The sequence below is a fragment of the Marmota marmota genome, unplaced genomic scaffold (assembly GCF_001458135.2).
Source record: "Marmota marmota marmota unplaced genomic scaffold, marMar, whole genome shotgun sequence".
NCBI lineage: Eukaryota > Metazoa > Chordata > Mammalia > Rodentia > Sciuridae > Marmota > Marmota marmota.
Genome location: NW_026000229.1, coordinates 7,368,364 through 7,386,893, shown reverse-complemented (window position 1 = coordinate 7,386,893; position 18,530 = coordinate 7,368,364). Strand labels below are relative to the sequence as shown.

At 36.0% G+C, this 18,530-nt stretch overlaps 1 protein-coding gene across 2 annotated transcripts in view; it reads right to left on the bottom strand.

The window, feature by feature from the left end:
* Sin3a (SIN3 transcription regulator family member A) overlaps nucleotides 1–11,411 on the bottom strand; it is a 42,204-nt gene extending 30,793 nt beyond the window's left edge. Inside the window, exons 1-5 of one of the 2 annotated variants that reach the window (XM_015480392.2) lie at nucleotides 11,162–11,411; nucleotides 8,237–8,413; nucleotides 2,924–3,030; nucleotides 1,855–2,137; nucleotides 569–820 (exon numbers count right to left, since the gene is read on the bottom strand). In XM_015480392.2, the coding sequence (XP_015335878.1) occupies nucleotides 569–820; nucleotides 1,855–2,137; nucleotides 2,924–3,030; nucleotides 8,237–8,413; nucleotides 11,162–11,350 (1,008 nt within the window). In that variant the 5' untranslated portion in view covers nucleotides 11,351–11,411. The remainder of the gene's footprint in view (nucleotides 1–568; nucleotides 821–1,854; nucleotides 2,138–2,923; nucleotides 3,031–8,236; nucleotides 8,414–11,161) is intronic. The other variant, XM_015480393.2, reaches the window with a different exon arrangement.
* Nucleotides 11,412–18,530: the final 7,119 nt, after the last annotated feature.

Genomic DNA, 18,530 nt, shown 5'->3' with positions numbered 1-18,530 from the left:
TCAATCACATACCACTGAACACTTTCTATAATATTTGATGCTCCTATATCATCTACATAGGCTGCACTAAAAAAAGTCTATGTTCTTGATACTTGTTTTGACGACAGACATTTACATTGAGAAAGAACAGAAGATGCTGATGACAATTAATTACTTTTAAAATTAGGGCAATAAATGTTAATGTGCCTGGGTGGTGGTGGACTAACTGATAAAACAAAATATTAGAGAACTTTCTGCTCTTATAGTAGGTTAACCAGTCTACACAAATTGCCCTCTAACTTAACAGATAAAACATGTATTCTTTTTTTTTTTTTAATTTATTTTTATTTTTTTAAAGAGAGAGAGGGAGAGAGAGAATTTTTAATATTTATTTTTTTAGTTATCGGCAGACACAACATCTTTGTATGTGGTGCTGAGGATCGAACCCGGGCCGCACGCATGCCAGGCAAGCGCACTACTGCTTGAGCCACATCCCCAGCCCAAAACATGTATTCTTTTCACCAGCCACTGACTGGATGATACAGAGCACTCAAATTGGGCAAATAAAACTGACTTTAACGACACTTACCTGATATGTGTGCAAAATCTCTAGGAACGCTTTGTAGATATCTGGTTGGCCCTGGAATCTGTTCTTGATCTTATTAACATAGTTGATGGCATGATTAAATTCCACAGGCTGATTGTTCTGCAAGGATGGGGCAGTTCCCAATGAGATTGTCACTGGTGTGTGAGGCTGGACCGGTGGAGAACGTGGGGATGCATATGGTGGGAGTGGGGGAGTCTGCTGACTGGCTGGAGTATGTGCTTGTAACTGGGAAGGCTAAAAAGGAAAAAAAACCTTTATTCAAGAGCATAGATGGTTTGACAAAGGGCTAGAAAGTTCAAACTAAAAAGAAACAAAATGTCTGATCAACTGATATCCTTTACTTCTCCACTCAGGGCAGGCTAGTTTAGCTCAACTCAAATCATACTGGATAGGGGTAGGAGATGTAGAGGTATTGCAAATTATGATACAAATATCTTAAGTCTTAAACTTTCTAAAAATAAATACAACCTTGAAACTGGAGCCATCTCCATTATAGAGAAGAGTTTTTCATGTGCTCACTATCTCAACAGGTACACAAAGGAAAAAAAAAACAAAAAACCCAACTCATTCTATATGGATCTTTAATTTCAAAGATAACAACACTTTAATTCCACATAAAAATGTCTTTTAGACCAGCTCTGTCCCGTAGACTGTGAGATCACGAAATGTTCTTTATTTGCACCATCCTGTAAAATAGCCACTAGCCATATGTGGCTACTGAGCACTTAAAATGTGGTCAGAGTAAATGAAAAGCTGAATTTGTTTAATTGATTTAAATTAAAATACAGTCATATGTGGCTAGTGTATCAAACAGTGTGGGTCTAGACCAACAACACACCATCACCACCACCACCATCAAGATCTTCTAGTCTGATATGACCTAACCTGAAAAACGGAATATCTTTTTCAAATAACCATGTGTGACTTAGTACCCTAAATTTAGTGCCCTATTTTAGTACCCTAAATTTGACCATGGTAAAATGATCATTTCCAAGCTGGGTGCAATGGCACATGCCTGTAGTCCCAGCTACTTGGGAAGCCGAGGTTAGAGGAAACCTTGAGCTCTCACTGGTTCCTGATATGTCAATTTAAATAGATAACTAAATATGTGATATGCAAATGTGAGCCACATGATAGTGATGTCTACATCTTCTCTAATGAAATCTTTGTGATTTGTCTATTATTTGAGTTTTATAAAGGGAAAATGTCAAGAAGGATGCTTTCTAGGGGACACATTTCATACAATGCAGTATTTGCCAAGTGCTCACCTTGCTAACTTTGGCAGGTGGGGGCTGAGGAGCAGGTTGAGCAGGAGCTGGAGCTGACTGGGCTGAAGGCTGAGAAGGATGCTGGGGTGGTGGCTGAGGCTGGGGCTGGATGCCGTGGGTGGGGATCTGATGAACCTGGCCAGGAGTTGTCACATTCACCATATCATTGGTCTGTACTTCAATTTTATAGCCAGGAGGCAAGAAGGTGTTGAAACCCATGATCAGGTCAGGGTGGCCTTTGAACAACTGTGACACACGGCTAATCACTCCTGGAGTGTCAATGCTGATTAAAAAAAAAAAAAGAAAGAAAGAAAAGCAGGTTGATGAATAGCAGGTTTGATGAACACCCTAAGGAAAAAATTTAACTAGGTTTTCTCTAAAAAGGAAAATATTAAAAAAAAAAAAAAAATCAACCTGTATAGTATAATAATTAATGACATAAATAATTCTGAAATTCTAAATCTAAGCCCAAAGAGGCTTGGTCACAATTTTGAAGAAAATACAGTCATGGCAACAATTCTATCAAGAAGATTCTCAGTGAATCTAAAGTTGTGATTCCTGAGCAAGATTCAACCTTTGAATTTTGCTATTTCTTGAAATTAATACTTGGCTTTGGTGGAGGTACATACATTTGCCCTTAGCATGTTACAGTTTAGTAAATGCAGCATTTACAGTTACCACTGCCCCCCCCCCCCCCAAATCAAACTTTGATAAGCCAAAATAAACCATTTTCTGGGCATGTTATTCTCTTGCAATAGTGAGCCACGCCAGAATACTAGGGTATATTAAACTAATCCAAAAATCAAGTAGCCTAAATTATTATTTGTGTTACTCAACTGATTCAGATACAGCATTAAGAAATATTCTAGGTAAGAAAAATTTACCAATAGGGAGAAAACAAAAGTCTAGTGGCCGTAATTTCCATCAACAAACCAACAAATAAGTCCGTAAAATAAAAGCATGATCCTGAAAATTCAACCTCCAAAAGGGGACATCCAACAGATAAGAATAAGTCTCCATCTAAAAACAACATGCCAACCACAAACTTAAGTGTAACCACATCTTTTACCTCTGAGATTTAAATTCCTTCATGATGTCAAGGAAATCATTGTAGACCTGAGGCTGACTACCAAACTGTAGCTTCACCTGGTCAAGATAGGACAGTGCATCTTCCACCTGAGGCAGGAATAAATCTCAAAGTTATAAAAAATTAAAACATAAGCAAAAATCACAAGAAGAAAGGCTTTATGCCTAAATAAATTCAAAACAGTAAATGAAATATAAACATAAAGTATTAGAAATCAGCAGTGGGTGCTAATAATAAAATTCAATCTTCAAAATCAACTTAAAAAATCTGTAGCCTTCCCTGGACAATTCTGGAGAAAATGATCAGTAATTAACAATCACAATAATGCAGCATGATTCATTTCATAAGTACCTATTAACATACAACATGGTGAGCCCCATGCAGACACTAAAGAAATCAACAACAAGTAAATCACAGCCACCATTCAGTAGAAATTTGTTCATATCTAGTCAAGAAATCATAACACAGTGGGATAAATGGGTAATCACCAAATACCTGTTCAGTGCATGGAAATGGCATTGCCCTACCCCACAAAAAGTGAGGACAATCCATAGATAAAGCATAAACTGAGACCTAATGATGAGTACAATTTGTCAAAAGTACAGATTAGCAAAGAAAGTCAGAGGAAGCAGCATGGGCAAAATCCCAGACAGGACATTAGGTGGCAAAACATTTGGAAAACTGAGAATAGTTTACCTTGACTGGAGGATAAGTATTGACAGGAAGAGTAAGAAGAGATAAGACCAACATAAACAACAACAAAAACAGGCTCTAGATCCTGAAAGAAATTATACGTCTTATTTAAAAACAATTTAGATTTTTAAAAAAGCATTTGTTTTATTTGTAATTGTACATGGACACAATACCTTTATATATTTTTTATTTATGTGGTTCTGAGGATGGAACCCAGTGTCCCACACATGAGGAAAGAGCTTTACAACCGAGTCACAACCCCAACCCTAGATTTTTATCATCTGCATTTTCATGTACTCAATTTGACCAGTGTTGGGGGGGGGGGGACCACTGGTGCAGAGCAGGATAGACAGCCTAAAAGAGAAAAGGAGGAAGACCAGTTATGCTATGAGACTAATTGGATAACTCACATTAGGAACGGTGACTTGAATTTCAGTAATGGTGAAGAGGAGAGAGAACAGCACATATGCAAAAGCTTTTAAAAGATTCAAATAACAGGGCTGGGGTTGTGGCTCAGAAGTAGCACACTTGCCTGGCATGTGTGAGGCAACTGGGTTCTATTCTCAGCACCATATAAAAACAAATGTCTATCAACAAAAAATAAATAAATAAATAAAATTAAAAAAAAAAAAAAAAGATTCAAAACAAAATTTGGGGACTGGCCAGATGAGCAACAAGGAAGAGCTGGCATTCAAAAGTGACTTGCCACAAAAAGTAAAATGTTTGAAGGGTTACAAAGTTATGAGTTTGATTTAGGACAACTCAACTTTAAGTTACTCAGGAGACATCTAAGGAAATCCCCACTAGGTGTTTCCTATGTATTCTGGGATAGACATTTTGTATTATACAAAATAACAGGCTTAGGAAAGTTTCAGAAATAATTTGGCCAATATGGCTCCTCAGCACTTTCTTCCTCCCTCAACAACTCCTACCCATTCAGGACACTGTTTTAAGGCAGCATCTTGGAATGCCGATTTAAGCCACACTTTTTGATATATTATGAAATGGAACATTTATGTTCAAATAAACCATTAAATGATGCTATAGTCTAAATGTTGTCCTCCAAAATTTATATGTTGAAATTTAATCACCAATGTGAAAATATTTACTTGGATCTTTAGGAGGGGAAGTCATAAAAACAAAACCTCATGAATGGATTAGCAACTTAGCAGAAGGGTTGGTGGAAACTAGTATTGGTCCTTTTTACCCTTCTATGTTCTGCCACATGAGGGCAGTTTTTTTCTCCCCACATTTTTTTATTGGTACATTATCATTTTACGTACTGATGGGATTTGTTGTTACATATCATATATTACACAATATACAATATAACAACATAATTTGGCTAATATGGCTCCTCCTCGGTACTTTCCTCCTCCCTCAACAACTCTTACCCAATAGGGACACTGTTTTAAGGCAGCATCTTGGAAGCAAAGACTGGAACCTCACCAGACTTCTAGATCACCTAGATCTTGAATTTTCCATTCTCCAGATCTATTAGAGGTAAACTTCCATTATTCATAAAATTACCAACTCTCAGGTATTTTGTTAAAGTAGTACTAATGAATAGAGGCAAGTAATAGTTCAAGAGTTGTCTAAGCTGGGCACAGTGGTAAAAACATAGTCTCAGCCAGTCGAGAGCCTGAGGCAGAAGGATCACTTGAGCCCAGGAATTTAAGACCTTATTGGACAACATAGCAAGACATGGTCTTAAAAGCAAAAACAGAATGGTCCAAATTTCAATTCTGACTGTGGTTATTCAGAGTATTTCAGTATTGTTAGGACACATATTGTATACTGGTCAATTCCTACTTGTATGATACTTCAAAAATTACGTGACAATTTCTGTTGAGATTCAATAGACTAACTTATACTCAAAACTTTCCTTTTCAATGTCTCATTAATGGCCAAGTTGATTGAACAAAAAACTGTAAGGTATGCAGTAGAAACAAAAGATTTAGGAAGATACTTAAGAACAGCATTTACCACTACGTGACAAGTAAGAGTTATCAAAAATATAATATGAAGTTGTGTGCGGTGGCACATGCCTGTAATCCCAGTGGCTCAGGAGGCTGAGACAGGAGGATCTTGAGTTCAGAGCCAGCTTCAGCAACTTAGTGATGCCCTAAGGAACTCAGTGAGACCTTGTCTCTAAATGAAATACAAAAAGTAGAACTGGGGATGTGGCTCAGTGGTTAAGTGCCCCTGAGTTAAATTCCCAATCAAGGGGAAGGGGGGGGGGGCAGGCGGGCAAATTTAAGCTGGATAAGGTGTCACACATGCCTAATGACTTGGGAGGCCAAGGCAGGAGGACTGCAAGTTCAAGGCCAGCCTTGGCAACTTAGTAAGATCCTGTCTCTAAATAAAAACAGGATTGGGAATGTAGCTCCATGTAAAGCTCCCCTGAATTCAATCCCTAATACTTCAAACCACACACTCACAAAGAGTTAAGTTTATAGAGCTGTCAGTGTAGCTCAGTGCTAGATCACATCCCTAACATGTATGAAGCCCTGGGTTCAATCCTGAGCACCGCAAACAAAACAAAAAGGAGCATATTATAAGCTTTTCTGGAAGGTTAAGATATTACCTATAGAATATAGTATTAATACAGCATTAAATCACACAAAATCAATTAAAAATGTTTTTCAGGAGTTGGTAGGGTGCTAAGCTTACAGAAATATTACATTTTGCAATACAGTTATCATTCTATAAGCAACTTGTGAAGACATTTTAAGAAAAACACCAAATTTTCCCAATGAGCCCAAATAATTTGCACTCTTATGGATGGTGCTATAGTCATCTCTTAATCACAAGAACTCTACTAGATGCCTAAAATTTGATAGTACTGAACCCACTAGGTATTTTCCTATACACACTTGTTTATGATGAAGTTTTATTTATAAATTAGGCATATAAGTAGATTAACAACAATAACTTACCTTGGATATTACCAACCTCAGCATATAATTTTCCCCCTTCTTTATTGAGAACTTTCATATTTTCACTTAAAAAGAAGTTCTATAACACTTCCCTTTAGCATATATGAATCGCCAGCACCACCACTATTCTTGCACTTTGGGGCCTTTATTAAGTCAAATATTTAATTCTTGAGTGCAAAACTGTGACACCACAACAGTAGGCCTGATAATCTCACATGATCTGATAACCAAGAAGACTACTAAGTGAATAACAGGCAGGTTTTCAGTGCTTTAAAATGCATGAGGCATCTATAGAGAAGTGAAGCTTGTGTTCTCAGCTAACCTTGTCTCTGCTTACTTAAATATATATACTATAAGTATAGTATAGATATGATGAACAAAGGTATGATTTATATCCCACTTTGGACAGAGGGAGAGTATAAGATTTCATCATACTATTCAGGATGGCATGATTCTTAAAATTCATAAATCGTTTTATTTCTAGAATTTTCCATGTAATATTTGCAGACCTGCAGTTAACTACAGGTAACAACAGAAAGCAAAGAGAAGCAAGTGAAACTGTGGCTAAGGGGGGACACTAATAAATCAGGGAAAACAGAAGAGTATATTGTCTTTTAAGAGTATATTGTTTATTCCTAACTGCAATAATTTTGTGTGCTCAGGCTATTATAATCAAATGAAGATCTAACATTTATCTCATTATGATTATAATAATTTTCAATTCATATTTCCTAGAAAAACTGAAACCTGGTGTACTTGCTACAGCAATCACATAGTTTGAAAACACTCAAGTAAGCAGAGACAAGGTTAGCTGAGAACACAAGCTTCACTTCTCTATAGATGCCTCATGCATTTCAAAGCACTGAAAACCTACAGCACATATTTAGAAGAGATGAAAACAATAACATCTCATTCACAATTAGTTTCCCCCAAAGGAAAGGCATTCCCAAAAGGAACATATGTTTTACTAATGATAGCAAATCAGTTACTCATAAAAAGGAATAAGAACAACAACAAATAAATAAATAAAAGTAAAAAAGAAGAAAGGACTAAGAAGCAGGCACAGTGGCGTACATCTATAATCCCGGCAGCTCGGGAGGCTGAGGCAAGACGATCACAAGTTCAAAGCCAGCCTCAACAACTTAGTAATACCATCTCAAAGTTAAAAAAATAAAATGGGCTGGAGATATGGCTCAGTAGCTAAGTGCCCCTGAGTTCAATCCCTAGTACATATGTACCTACGTACATATATACATAAATAAATGGAATAAGAACCACCAGATATACTACTGAACGGATTTACTGGACAGGCTTATAGCCAATCATGTGCACACAATAAAAGTCTTATATGATATTAAGAACTATAAGTTCAAAAGGAAGCAACCCAAAACTGGATTTTAAAGTTCATTTTGTATGAAGAGTCCTTGAATTCTAATAATATTTGAGTATTGTGCATTCATATATTCCACTAACATTTCTTATAGCTATTCTTCTCTGGATCAGGCACTAATGTCAACATGAGAAACAGATTTCAAAACAAAAAACAAAGCTTCTTTTGATTCAACCCTTAGTTTTTAATGTTAAAAGTTGTAACCACCACTAATAGGATAAAGCTATTATTTCCTACTAAACTTTTGACCCAAAAAAGGGAGATGAATACCACCTTGAGCCTCTGAAACTGCTGCTGTCCCTGCACTGGTGCAACGGGTGGGGCTGGATGGGCATGACTCTGGACCACTTGGCCTCCGTGGGGCTGGACAGCTGTTGGATGATGATGACTGCTATGAACCGCTGCTATGGTGGGCCCATGACTACCAGAGTTCTGTGGTACAGCAGAAACCTGGGATAGACAAAATACAGACAAGAAATTTCAAAGCTTGTGCATTCTTCCTCAAACACATTTAGAGAAATAACACAAACGCAAATGCACAAGGCATACCTGCATAGCTCTGAATGCATAAAAATAATTTATTAGAAATCCAAGTTTCCCAAACAAGAGAATTAATGAAATTAATTACAGTTCATCTATACCAATTGTTTTGTAGCTATTAAAACTACAGAGCTTAATGCTTCTTAAACTCTGTGGTTAAGGTTCAGTTTTCCAAAAAAAAAAAGGAAATTTCTAAGAAAGTGAAATAAAAAAATCAACTACATAATTTTATTAGATTTTACAGATATAAAATAACAACATCCACCTGCTATAAATAAAAGTTTCTAAACACTCAATTTCTGTCATCTCATTACAGGCTAGTAACCAAGTGTACACATCAGTCATTTGAGGACCACATTTTGAATAGTACTGATAAACGGAGACACACACACACACACACACACAACATTAAAAAAGATTTTGAACCCTAGACAACAAATATATAGCAAAATGTTAGCATTTAATTTTATGGAAGTGGAATTAGAAAAGATTTTTTTTTAAAGATATTTTATTAGTTGTATGTGGCCTTTTATTTATTTTTATGTGGTGCTGAGAATCTAACCCAGTGCCTCACACATGCGAGGCAAGCGCTACTACTGAGCCACAACCCCAGCCCTAGAAAAGATTTTTATTTGTTTTATTTCACTTATCTTTTACTTGCTACGATGACCAAGTATTATAGTCATATACTGCAAAATGACATTTCTGCCAACAACAGACCATACATATATGATGATGGTAACATAAGATTACAATAGAACTGAAAAATTCCTACCATTTAGTAGCATAATAGCCATCACACAACTCAGTATGTATCTGCAGTGATGCTGGTGTAAACATATTTACTCTACTGCTACCAATCTTAGAAGAACATAGAACAGTTATGTACAATACATAATATTTGATAATGATAATAAATGATGATGTTATTTACCATATCATACTCTTTTGTGCGTGTGTAGTACTGAGGATTAAGCCCACGGACATGCTATCACTGAGCTACATACCCAGACCTTTTTATTTTGAGACAGCGTCTTGCTAAGTTACATAAGATGGTCTCAAACTTGCAATCCTTCTGCCTCAGCCTCTTGAGTAACTGGGATTATGGGCATACAACACTGGCCTTTATCAATATTTTAGAATGTACTCCTACTTATTAGAAAAAGTATAACATAAAACAGTACAACAAATTATGCTGGTAGAGTCTCATATATTCTGTGTTTATTTTTATTTCCTCTTCAAGAGGCCATGTCAAGTGATTGATCTATACCACCTGGGTTTAAGCATAGTCTATGATGTTTGCATAATGACAAAATGTACTTCTCAGAAAATGTTCCTGTCATTAAGTGAGACAATTATACTTCCAAAGTTTAAAAAAAAAAAAAAAATTTTATTGAGTTGCTGGTGGTTTGGCCCCAAATGTTTTTCTTTCAAACTCTTATCCTCTTCTAAGTTTAGGGACAAAAAAAGTACCTTTCCTTCCATTTTTATTACAACAAAATGCTGTATAAAATTTCCAAAGTACTTTTACTTTCCTATTTCAAAACCGCTAATCACAAAAAATAACTAATGACAATGTACATGACTGCTTCATACCAAAATAAATAGAGTAAATGACATAAAGTTAATTTCTTCTAAGCAATGTAAGTTGTATACCACAACATAAAGAGGGAATAAAGCTTTTTTTTCAAATCATCACAGGTTTATATAAGTTACCCAGGGGAGGGCATAAGGAAAGAGAGAAATAAAGCAACTAAGCATTAATCTATGAAATATTACAAAACATATTAGGACTTATTTAAATAATTCTATAAGTTCTAATATCTCTCTCACAGGAAGAGGTATTATTCTGAGATTATATATTTCAAAATGTGTGTTTTTACAGGTTTTACAAGTTTATTGGAGTTTGAGATGGCTGGTTTTATATAAGCATATTACAGTTTCCAGTAGGAATACATGTAACTATCCCTAGTGTAGGAAACAGTCATGAACTAGTTCAGATAATAAAACTAATCACCCAAAGAAAACAAGCAACTATTTTTCTTCCAAGTTCCAATCATCTAATAGTAGACTGGAGAAATGAAATGAGCATATTTACATAGTTCACACCATAATGCAAACAATACACATTAAAATATAGATCAGTATAAGGAACAGTTTTTAAAAAATGTGTCAAAAGAAAATAAAGGTCACATCAATATGATTTTAATTTTCTTTAGGTACTGGGGATTGAGTCCAGGGCACTTTACTACTGAGATTGCACATTATTTTCGCTATTTTTTATACCTTACACATACCTGTAAGATTTCTTTTTTTGGTTTGTTTTTCTGGCCAAACTTGCATAGTTCTCATTATTATTATGTACTGGGGATTAAACCCAGGGCCTCAAGCTTGCTAGGCAAGCACTCTACCACAAAACTATTAACTCAGCTCTTTTGATTTTATTTTGAAACAGGGTCTTACTAAATTACCCAGATTGTACTCAAACTTGTGATCCTCCTACCTCAGCCTCCTGAATAACTGGGATTATAGGCATGTGCCACTGCATCTGGCTTGAATTTTTTTTTTTAACATCTAACTCAATGCTTAATATAAAATTTCTAACTAGATGAAATCACTATCCCTCCTTCCTTACTCCCCCGACTAGTTCCTATTTACCTGGTAGCTGGGTGTTACTGAGTATTGAATTCCTGTAGCTGATTGCATGGTCTCAGACACTGCTTCATATACAGGAGGGGCAGGGGCAAGCACCCGATGCTGGTGAGGAAAAGCGTCTGTGCTGCCAGGGATCCGACGCTGCTGGGCCGCATACACCGGTGACTCCTGGTCATCCAAACGTCGCTTCATTCTGCACTCATGCTCAGGGATGCACTTCAAAACCTGCAAAAATCAAAAAGCAATGAGAGCAAAATAATTTTAACTCGAGTATGATGTATACAACTCAGGACCAGTCACTCAGGTTTAGTGTAAGTTTAACTCCCAGAACTGATTATCAATTTCATCTTACAGATGGTCACTAGATAGTTCAATCGTGCACACACACACCTTATAGTGAAAAAGTTATAGTGGAAAGACAAAAATTTAAATAAAATAGTTTTATTTAATTTGTACTGATAACCTAAAAAGTCACCTCCAATTTGAAAACAAACACAGCCCTTTTTCCCCCTTTCTAGTTTGCTCCTCAAATGCTGCCATTCCTAATATTAATTACACAATCCACATGCTGCAAAAATATTCCTTCCTTCCTTCCCTTTTCTTTCTTTCTTTCTTTCTTTATTTTTATGTGGTGCTAAGGATCAAACCCAGGGCCTCACACATGCTAGGCAAGCACTCTACCACTGAGCCACAATCCCAGCCCCTTGTTTCTTAACTCTACTCAAAACCTAGTAAAATTAGGGTCTGATTTTAAAATATCAATTACTTCGACAATTAAATGCTATCATGGAAAGAACACTGAGACAGGAGTAAAAGGACCAAGGATATACACATTTCAACAAGTTCCTTGTTTCATGTGATTTTCGGTTTCCCAACTAGCAAATCATGTCCAAGGTTTCTTTTGTCTCTTTCTAACATTCTTTAATATAAGACACAATTTCTTTAGCTTACTAATACTTTATAAAGGACATTTTCCTTCCAACAGGACACAAAAGTAACAAAAATAGAACTTTACCAGAAATCCTCTTGGGTCTTTTCAGAGATTTTCTAACATCAGAACCACTAACTCAAGCATAATGCAGCATAGTTAAGAAATTATGCCCCAAGATGGGCTGTAATCCCAGTGACTTGAAAGACCGAGGAATGAGGATCTCAAGTTTCAGACCAGCCTTGGCAACTTAACAAGACCCCATCTCAAAATAAAAATTTAAAAAGGGCTGGGGATGTAGCTCACTGGAAGAGCATCCCTGGGTTCAGTCCCCAGTGTGTGTATGTGGGGAGTGTGACCAAGCCTCACCACTTTCCAATCCCAGAAACTCTGAAAAAAGACATTACTCCTGTAATAAGAAACTAAAAATTAGCTGGGCACCGTAGTACATGCCTGCAATCCCAGCAGCTCAGAAGGATAAAGTAATACATACTTAGCCTGATATTTCAAAAATTTTCATAGATATTTTCATAATTTTCAGATAAGGGGTTAGAAATATAGATTTGCACATGCTACTTGGTACCTGGAAGAAGAGCCTCTAGTCAACTAACTATGAACACTAAACCTCAAGCCTATTTTGTGATGAGAAATTGGTTCTCATAAATGCATAAAAGTCTTGAAGACTTTTTGACTGCTACTTCTACCTATGACTTAATCCATGTTTTTTTTTGGTCTTGGTTTCTATTGGTTTAAAAATTGTATGTTTAACTCCTCTGACATTAATCTCTCTAAAATCCAAAACCAACACTTACAAGTGATAAAACATGTGTGTGAACAGCACAGCACAAAACTAAGGAAAAAACACTGGACACCTGTCAAAGAATTGGATTCTATTCAACTCTGACATAAAAGCTTTGTAACTCTGGTCCTGTTTTCTCATCTACAAAAAGGGGAGATTAGACTACCTTAGTGATTCCTAATGGCAGGTGAGTGGATCAATCTACAGGAAAATGAAAAAAAAAAAAAAAAAAAGATTGTAGCAAGTTTTTCATAGATTAAGTATTAAAGTACTAAGGATTACTCTAAGATCATGCTCTTTTTTATTATTAAAATATCATTTACTTTATAAAGTGATTGTCATTTTATAAAATATTTAACTTCTTTCAGCTCTAGAGTTTGCTTTCCAGACCATGTTTACCACACTTAGGAGGCTCTCCAGGGTGGGAGCGTGCTCTGAACCATACTTTAGTCCCTTACCAATCACTACTCATAATTCTCTTTCCTGTCTCTCAAATCGCCACCCCTTTATTTTAGGCCTTCATCATCCCTCATCTAGACTGTTGCCAATACTCTCCAGCATCTCTTCTCCTCTAGTATATCTTCTACACTGATTTCAAAACCACCTGCCTCAACTGAATCTAATCTAGCTGTAAAATTATCACTGGCTTCTATCATTGAAGACACAGTCAAAATTCTTTTGTTTAACCTACAAAACTCTTAAGAGCTTGGGACAGTTGTGTGCCTGTAGTTTGGCTACTGGGGAAGCTGAGGAGGGATGATCACTTGAGTCCAGGCATTTGTGACCAGGCTGGGTATCACAGCAATACCTAGGTCTCAAAACAAACCAAACCAAACCAAACAAAATCCTTCTTTACTAATTGGAGGAGAAAGTTAACTTACTGATTATCTTCATCCAGTCCCCACCCTGTCATCCAGTCCTGCCAAATGTTTTCAACATTCCCTTAAAGAAGTTCAAGTCTATAAGCATCTTCAAGGTAGGGTCCTTTTCAACTGTGCATTCTCCACACTCAACTATAGTGTCTTCCTTTTGTAGCCATAGGGGATTGATTCCAGGACCCCTCCATGGATATCAAAACTCATGAAGGATAAAGTCCCTTATATAACATGGTATAATACTTACATTATAATCTCTGCATAGTCTCACACATATATCCTCCCATACACTTTAAATAATCTCTAGATTACTTATAATGTTTCAGATCTAAGATTGAATAAATCTGTGAATGTGGAACCCATGGATACACCAAGTCAATTCACATGAAGATCTGGAGATGTGGCTCCATGGTGAGGCACTTTGACTAGCAGGCATGCATTCTAAGAAAATAAGCAAAAGTAATACTTAACATACTGAATGCCAAGTACCATTTTACACAATTGACAAATATGAATTAATTTAACCCTCACAACAGCACTGTAAGTAAAGTACTGTTATTTTATTTTATAAACAAGGAAAACTGATACACAAAGAAGTAAACTCCCCCAAATTGCACAGCTATTATGAAGCAAAGATGCAATATAAATCCATAAAATCTGCCTCCAGAGCCTGGACTCTCAACCACTTAACTATTCCAGGCCTAACAGAAGAGAAGAAATAAAGAATCCCTTTACTTAAAGCACATGTGCACTGTGCAACTTCTGCATTCTTTAACCTAACACACACTTAACTAATTCATCCTTTCTGCAGCCTCAACATAGTAAGAGGAATGCTTTGGCAGCATTCATTCACATAATTAGCAAATTCTCAGTGAGTAAACATGAAGGTGGCAGATGATATTGGCTCTTGCCCTTGAAAAGCTTAAAAACCAGCTGGGAAGATCATATACAGCCTCACCAGTAATCAAATAAGTGTAAAATGATATTTACATCAAAGCAACTGGCAAAAATTAAACAAAATCATAATTGTGTGGATGAAAATATGGGAAAACATTATTAATGGAAATTCTAATCAACATACCCTACTTGGTTGGCATCCTAAACTTAAAATGTGCATAATGTTTAACCTAGCAATTTTCACTTGTCTCTATCCTATACATTTATCAAGTATATCTACTACAGAGTATGAAAATCTAAGTGTCTAAATAATAGTTGAATGAAGTTGACACAAATGTAGTATGGAAAGTGAACAGCAAATAGATCAGTATTCATTTACATTTACAGATATAAATGAGGCAAAAGTGAGAAAAGCTACCAAATACATAATGTTTGATCTCATGTATGTGTACACACATACAATGTACTTGATTTGTGCATTTCATTTTATATAAAGTTTGCATCAAATGAAAAATGCTATAAACACAGTGACAATAATATACATGCTCAAATACTGGGTGAAAGTACAGTTAATGTCTGGAATTTTACTGCAAATTGTATTAAGAAATTAGTTTAGATTCACAGATGAGTGGACAGATGTATGATAAAGCCAGTATTCTAAAAGTGATGATAGTAAGCTCTATGTAGTGAGTATATGGGTGTTCACTACAAAATTCTACAAACTTTGCTATATATTTGAAGATATCCTTAATAAAATCTTGGAAGGAAACAAGGGGCAAACTCTATGAGGCCAGTCTTAGCAACTAAGTGAGGCCCTTTGCAACTTAGTGAGATCCTGTCTCAAAAATAAAAAGGGTTGGGGATGTGGCTCAGTGGTAAAGCACCTCTGGGTTCAATCCTCAGTTAAAAAAAAAAATCAATTACAGATTTAAAATTTGGGATGAATTAGGAAGTACAGGATATATGCCATGAAATAGTAAAGTAATTTTAAAATTACAAACAAAAATAGACAGTTTTTTACATTCTTTGCCAATTCATTCATCCCACAAACAATTACCAAGTGCCTACTAACTGCCAGGTACTGGACTTAGTGTTAGGGTTCCAGGACTCAAGAGGGTATTTCCTGCCCAACAACAACCAAGTCTTCCATACATGGCTATAATAAAGTGATGTGTTCCTCAAAACAATCCTGTCAGAAAGACCTAGAACTCTTAATTTTAAAAAATTTTTTATTCTAATTTGTTATATATGACTGCATAATGCATTACAACTCATACTGTACATATAGAATACAATTTTTTATATCTCTGTACACAAAGTAGAGTCACACCATTTGTGTCTTTATACATGTAGTTAGGGTAATGATGTCCATCACATTCCACCATCTTTCCTACCTACGCCCACGCCCCCTCCCTTCTCCTCCCCGCCTTTTCTCTATCTAGAGTTCATCTAATCCTCCCATGCTCCCCCCTAGCAACCCCATTATGAATCAGCATCCTTATATCAGAGAAAACATTTGGCATTTGGTGTTTTGGGACTGGCTAATGTCACTTAGAATTATATATACCACATTTTCTTTATCCACTCATCAACTAAACTCTCTTATTCTGAAGGCAGTTGACACTCAAAGAAATCATGTGACTTGTTCCAAGTCATATACTTGGCTAAAGGAGCAATGGGTTAGACTCTTTCTCCTTAGAATACCTTACAGATCTATAGTAGGAAAATTGTATGGACTATAAAAATCCCACTTGTAGAGGGGTACAGTGTAGTTCAAGGTTATAAAGTATTTGAATGTCAAATGGTAGGGCCACAGAGTCAGACACAGAAGTATTTTCAAGCACTGCTTCAGTTCACATTATTTTCATCTGCCACTATGGTCTTCAAATCATTTCAGATTTGAAACAGGGTTAGCAGAACTCTATGAAGGCAAAAAAGAGATTCAAAAGAATTAAATGATAGAAAATAGAAGGAACACTAATGTGAGTAAACAATGGCACTGAAACATTAAAAACCATCTGGTCACGCTGTAATAAAAAGTGAGAAATAACTCCAAAGCACCATGCAAAGGAATCATAATTCCCAAATAAAACAAGGTGACTCTGACATTATGGGGGAAATTCTGGAGAAGGTTACATTTAGGGAGCAAACGTGATATATTTTAGAGAAATACTGAAGGGCAAAGGTAAAAGCTAAAGACCAATTTTCTACTCTTTATTAACAATGAAGAATTGGCCTCCTAGAAATCTAGACATTTATCCATGATTATTAAAATCCAAATGAAAAGTCCAACTTTATAGAAGCTTCTTAACTTTCTCACATTAAGTTTCAAATAATTGCCTTAACAAGGACCACTTTAGGGTGAATAAACTCAAAGTAAGAGTATATGTGAACTTCAAAATGCCCTATTCCAGAAGCTAAAGACAACTTAAGTACATTTTATTCTTTCTAAAGTGAAATTAATTTTCAGCTGACCCTATAGTGCCTCTTAATTTTGTACTGATAGTTAAAGTTCCTTTATTTTATTTTTAATTTTAAAACTATACTGAGATTATCTTTTATTGGTAGTCAACATGATATAAAATGTGTCCTGGTTAGTTTATTTAAATGAATATTCAAAAAAATTGGAAGTTCCTCTTCAAAAGCAAAGAAATTTTTATCAAAACATTACGTAAATGTAACTTTATCTTGGTACAATTGCCCATGATAGTCTGCTCCAAAACCTGTCCGAAAATCCACCTCTAGTTTTAAATCTGCTAAGAAATGGAATCTATTCCAGAATAAAGGAGAGGTATTTTATTCGGAGTTTACCTATTGCTTAGAATTATAGCTCAGCAAAATAAACAATTTATTTTCTCAAAAGCCACAAGATCTAATACCCAAGTCTCAATTTTTATATTCTTCTAATGTAGTGGTGACCACAACTAGGGAGACTCTGCCTCACTCCCTACCCAGGCACAAATTTAGTAATGTTGGAAGACATTTTGGGTCATTATAACTTGTGGGGGAGAGGGAGTGTCCCACTGGCATCTTTATGGGTAGAGATCATGGATGCATCAAAACATCCTACAAAGCACTGGACATTCCCCACTACACATATATAATAAATAATTATTTGGCCCAAAACATCCGTAGTATTGCTGAGGCTGAGAAATCTTTACCACTCCATCTGGCATATACCTTTGGTGAATGCTGGTGGGATTATGTCACGTGACGTGACAATTTTTTTTTTTTTACCATGGTACTTTAGAATAGTCATCTTGGCTATGCAAAGATATCACTGGCTTCTTTATGTCTTATTATTCAACTTTGACCATTAGTATACCAGAAAAACTTTTCATCCTCACCATCCAAATGTTTATTACAGTTGCCTGTTTTGAATGTGTGTTAAACATACAATGCAACCAACTTCTCTTAACTGTCAATGCACGAATCTGGAATACAGCCATTTCATAAACTCTTGATTCCAGGTACCTTTCCACTAAGGTTCTCACTTATCATTTCTGGGTTTTTGTCATCGTTTTGTTGCCCCTACATCACATCATCAAATGCAATATACTGAAAATTTACTTTACAATTTTGAAGAGAACAGTCATCTCCTTTGTTATACAACTGCAAGCATTCACCTTTTTTTAGGCCAAGTAAGTACAAATTCATATACATACCTGCCTCTGGCAACCGTACACTTAAAAGTCACACTGGCTAAGTTTTGATGTATAAATATCCTCAAAGCAAAAATACACCCTTAAAGAAAACTGGAATGGTTTTTGATTCTTATTCAAAAAATACTGAATCTGGGGCTGGGATTGTGGCTCAGCGAAGAGCGCTCGCCTAGCACGGGCGGGACCCGGGTTCGATCCTCAGCACCACATA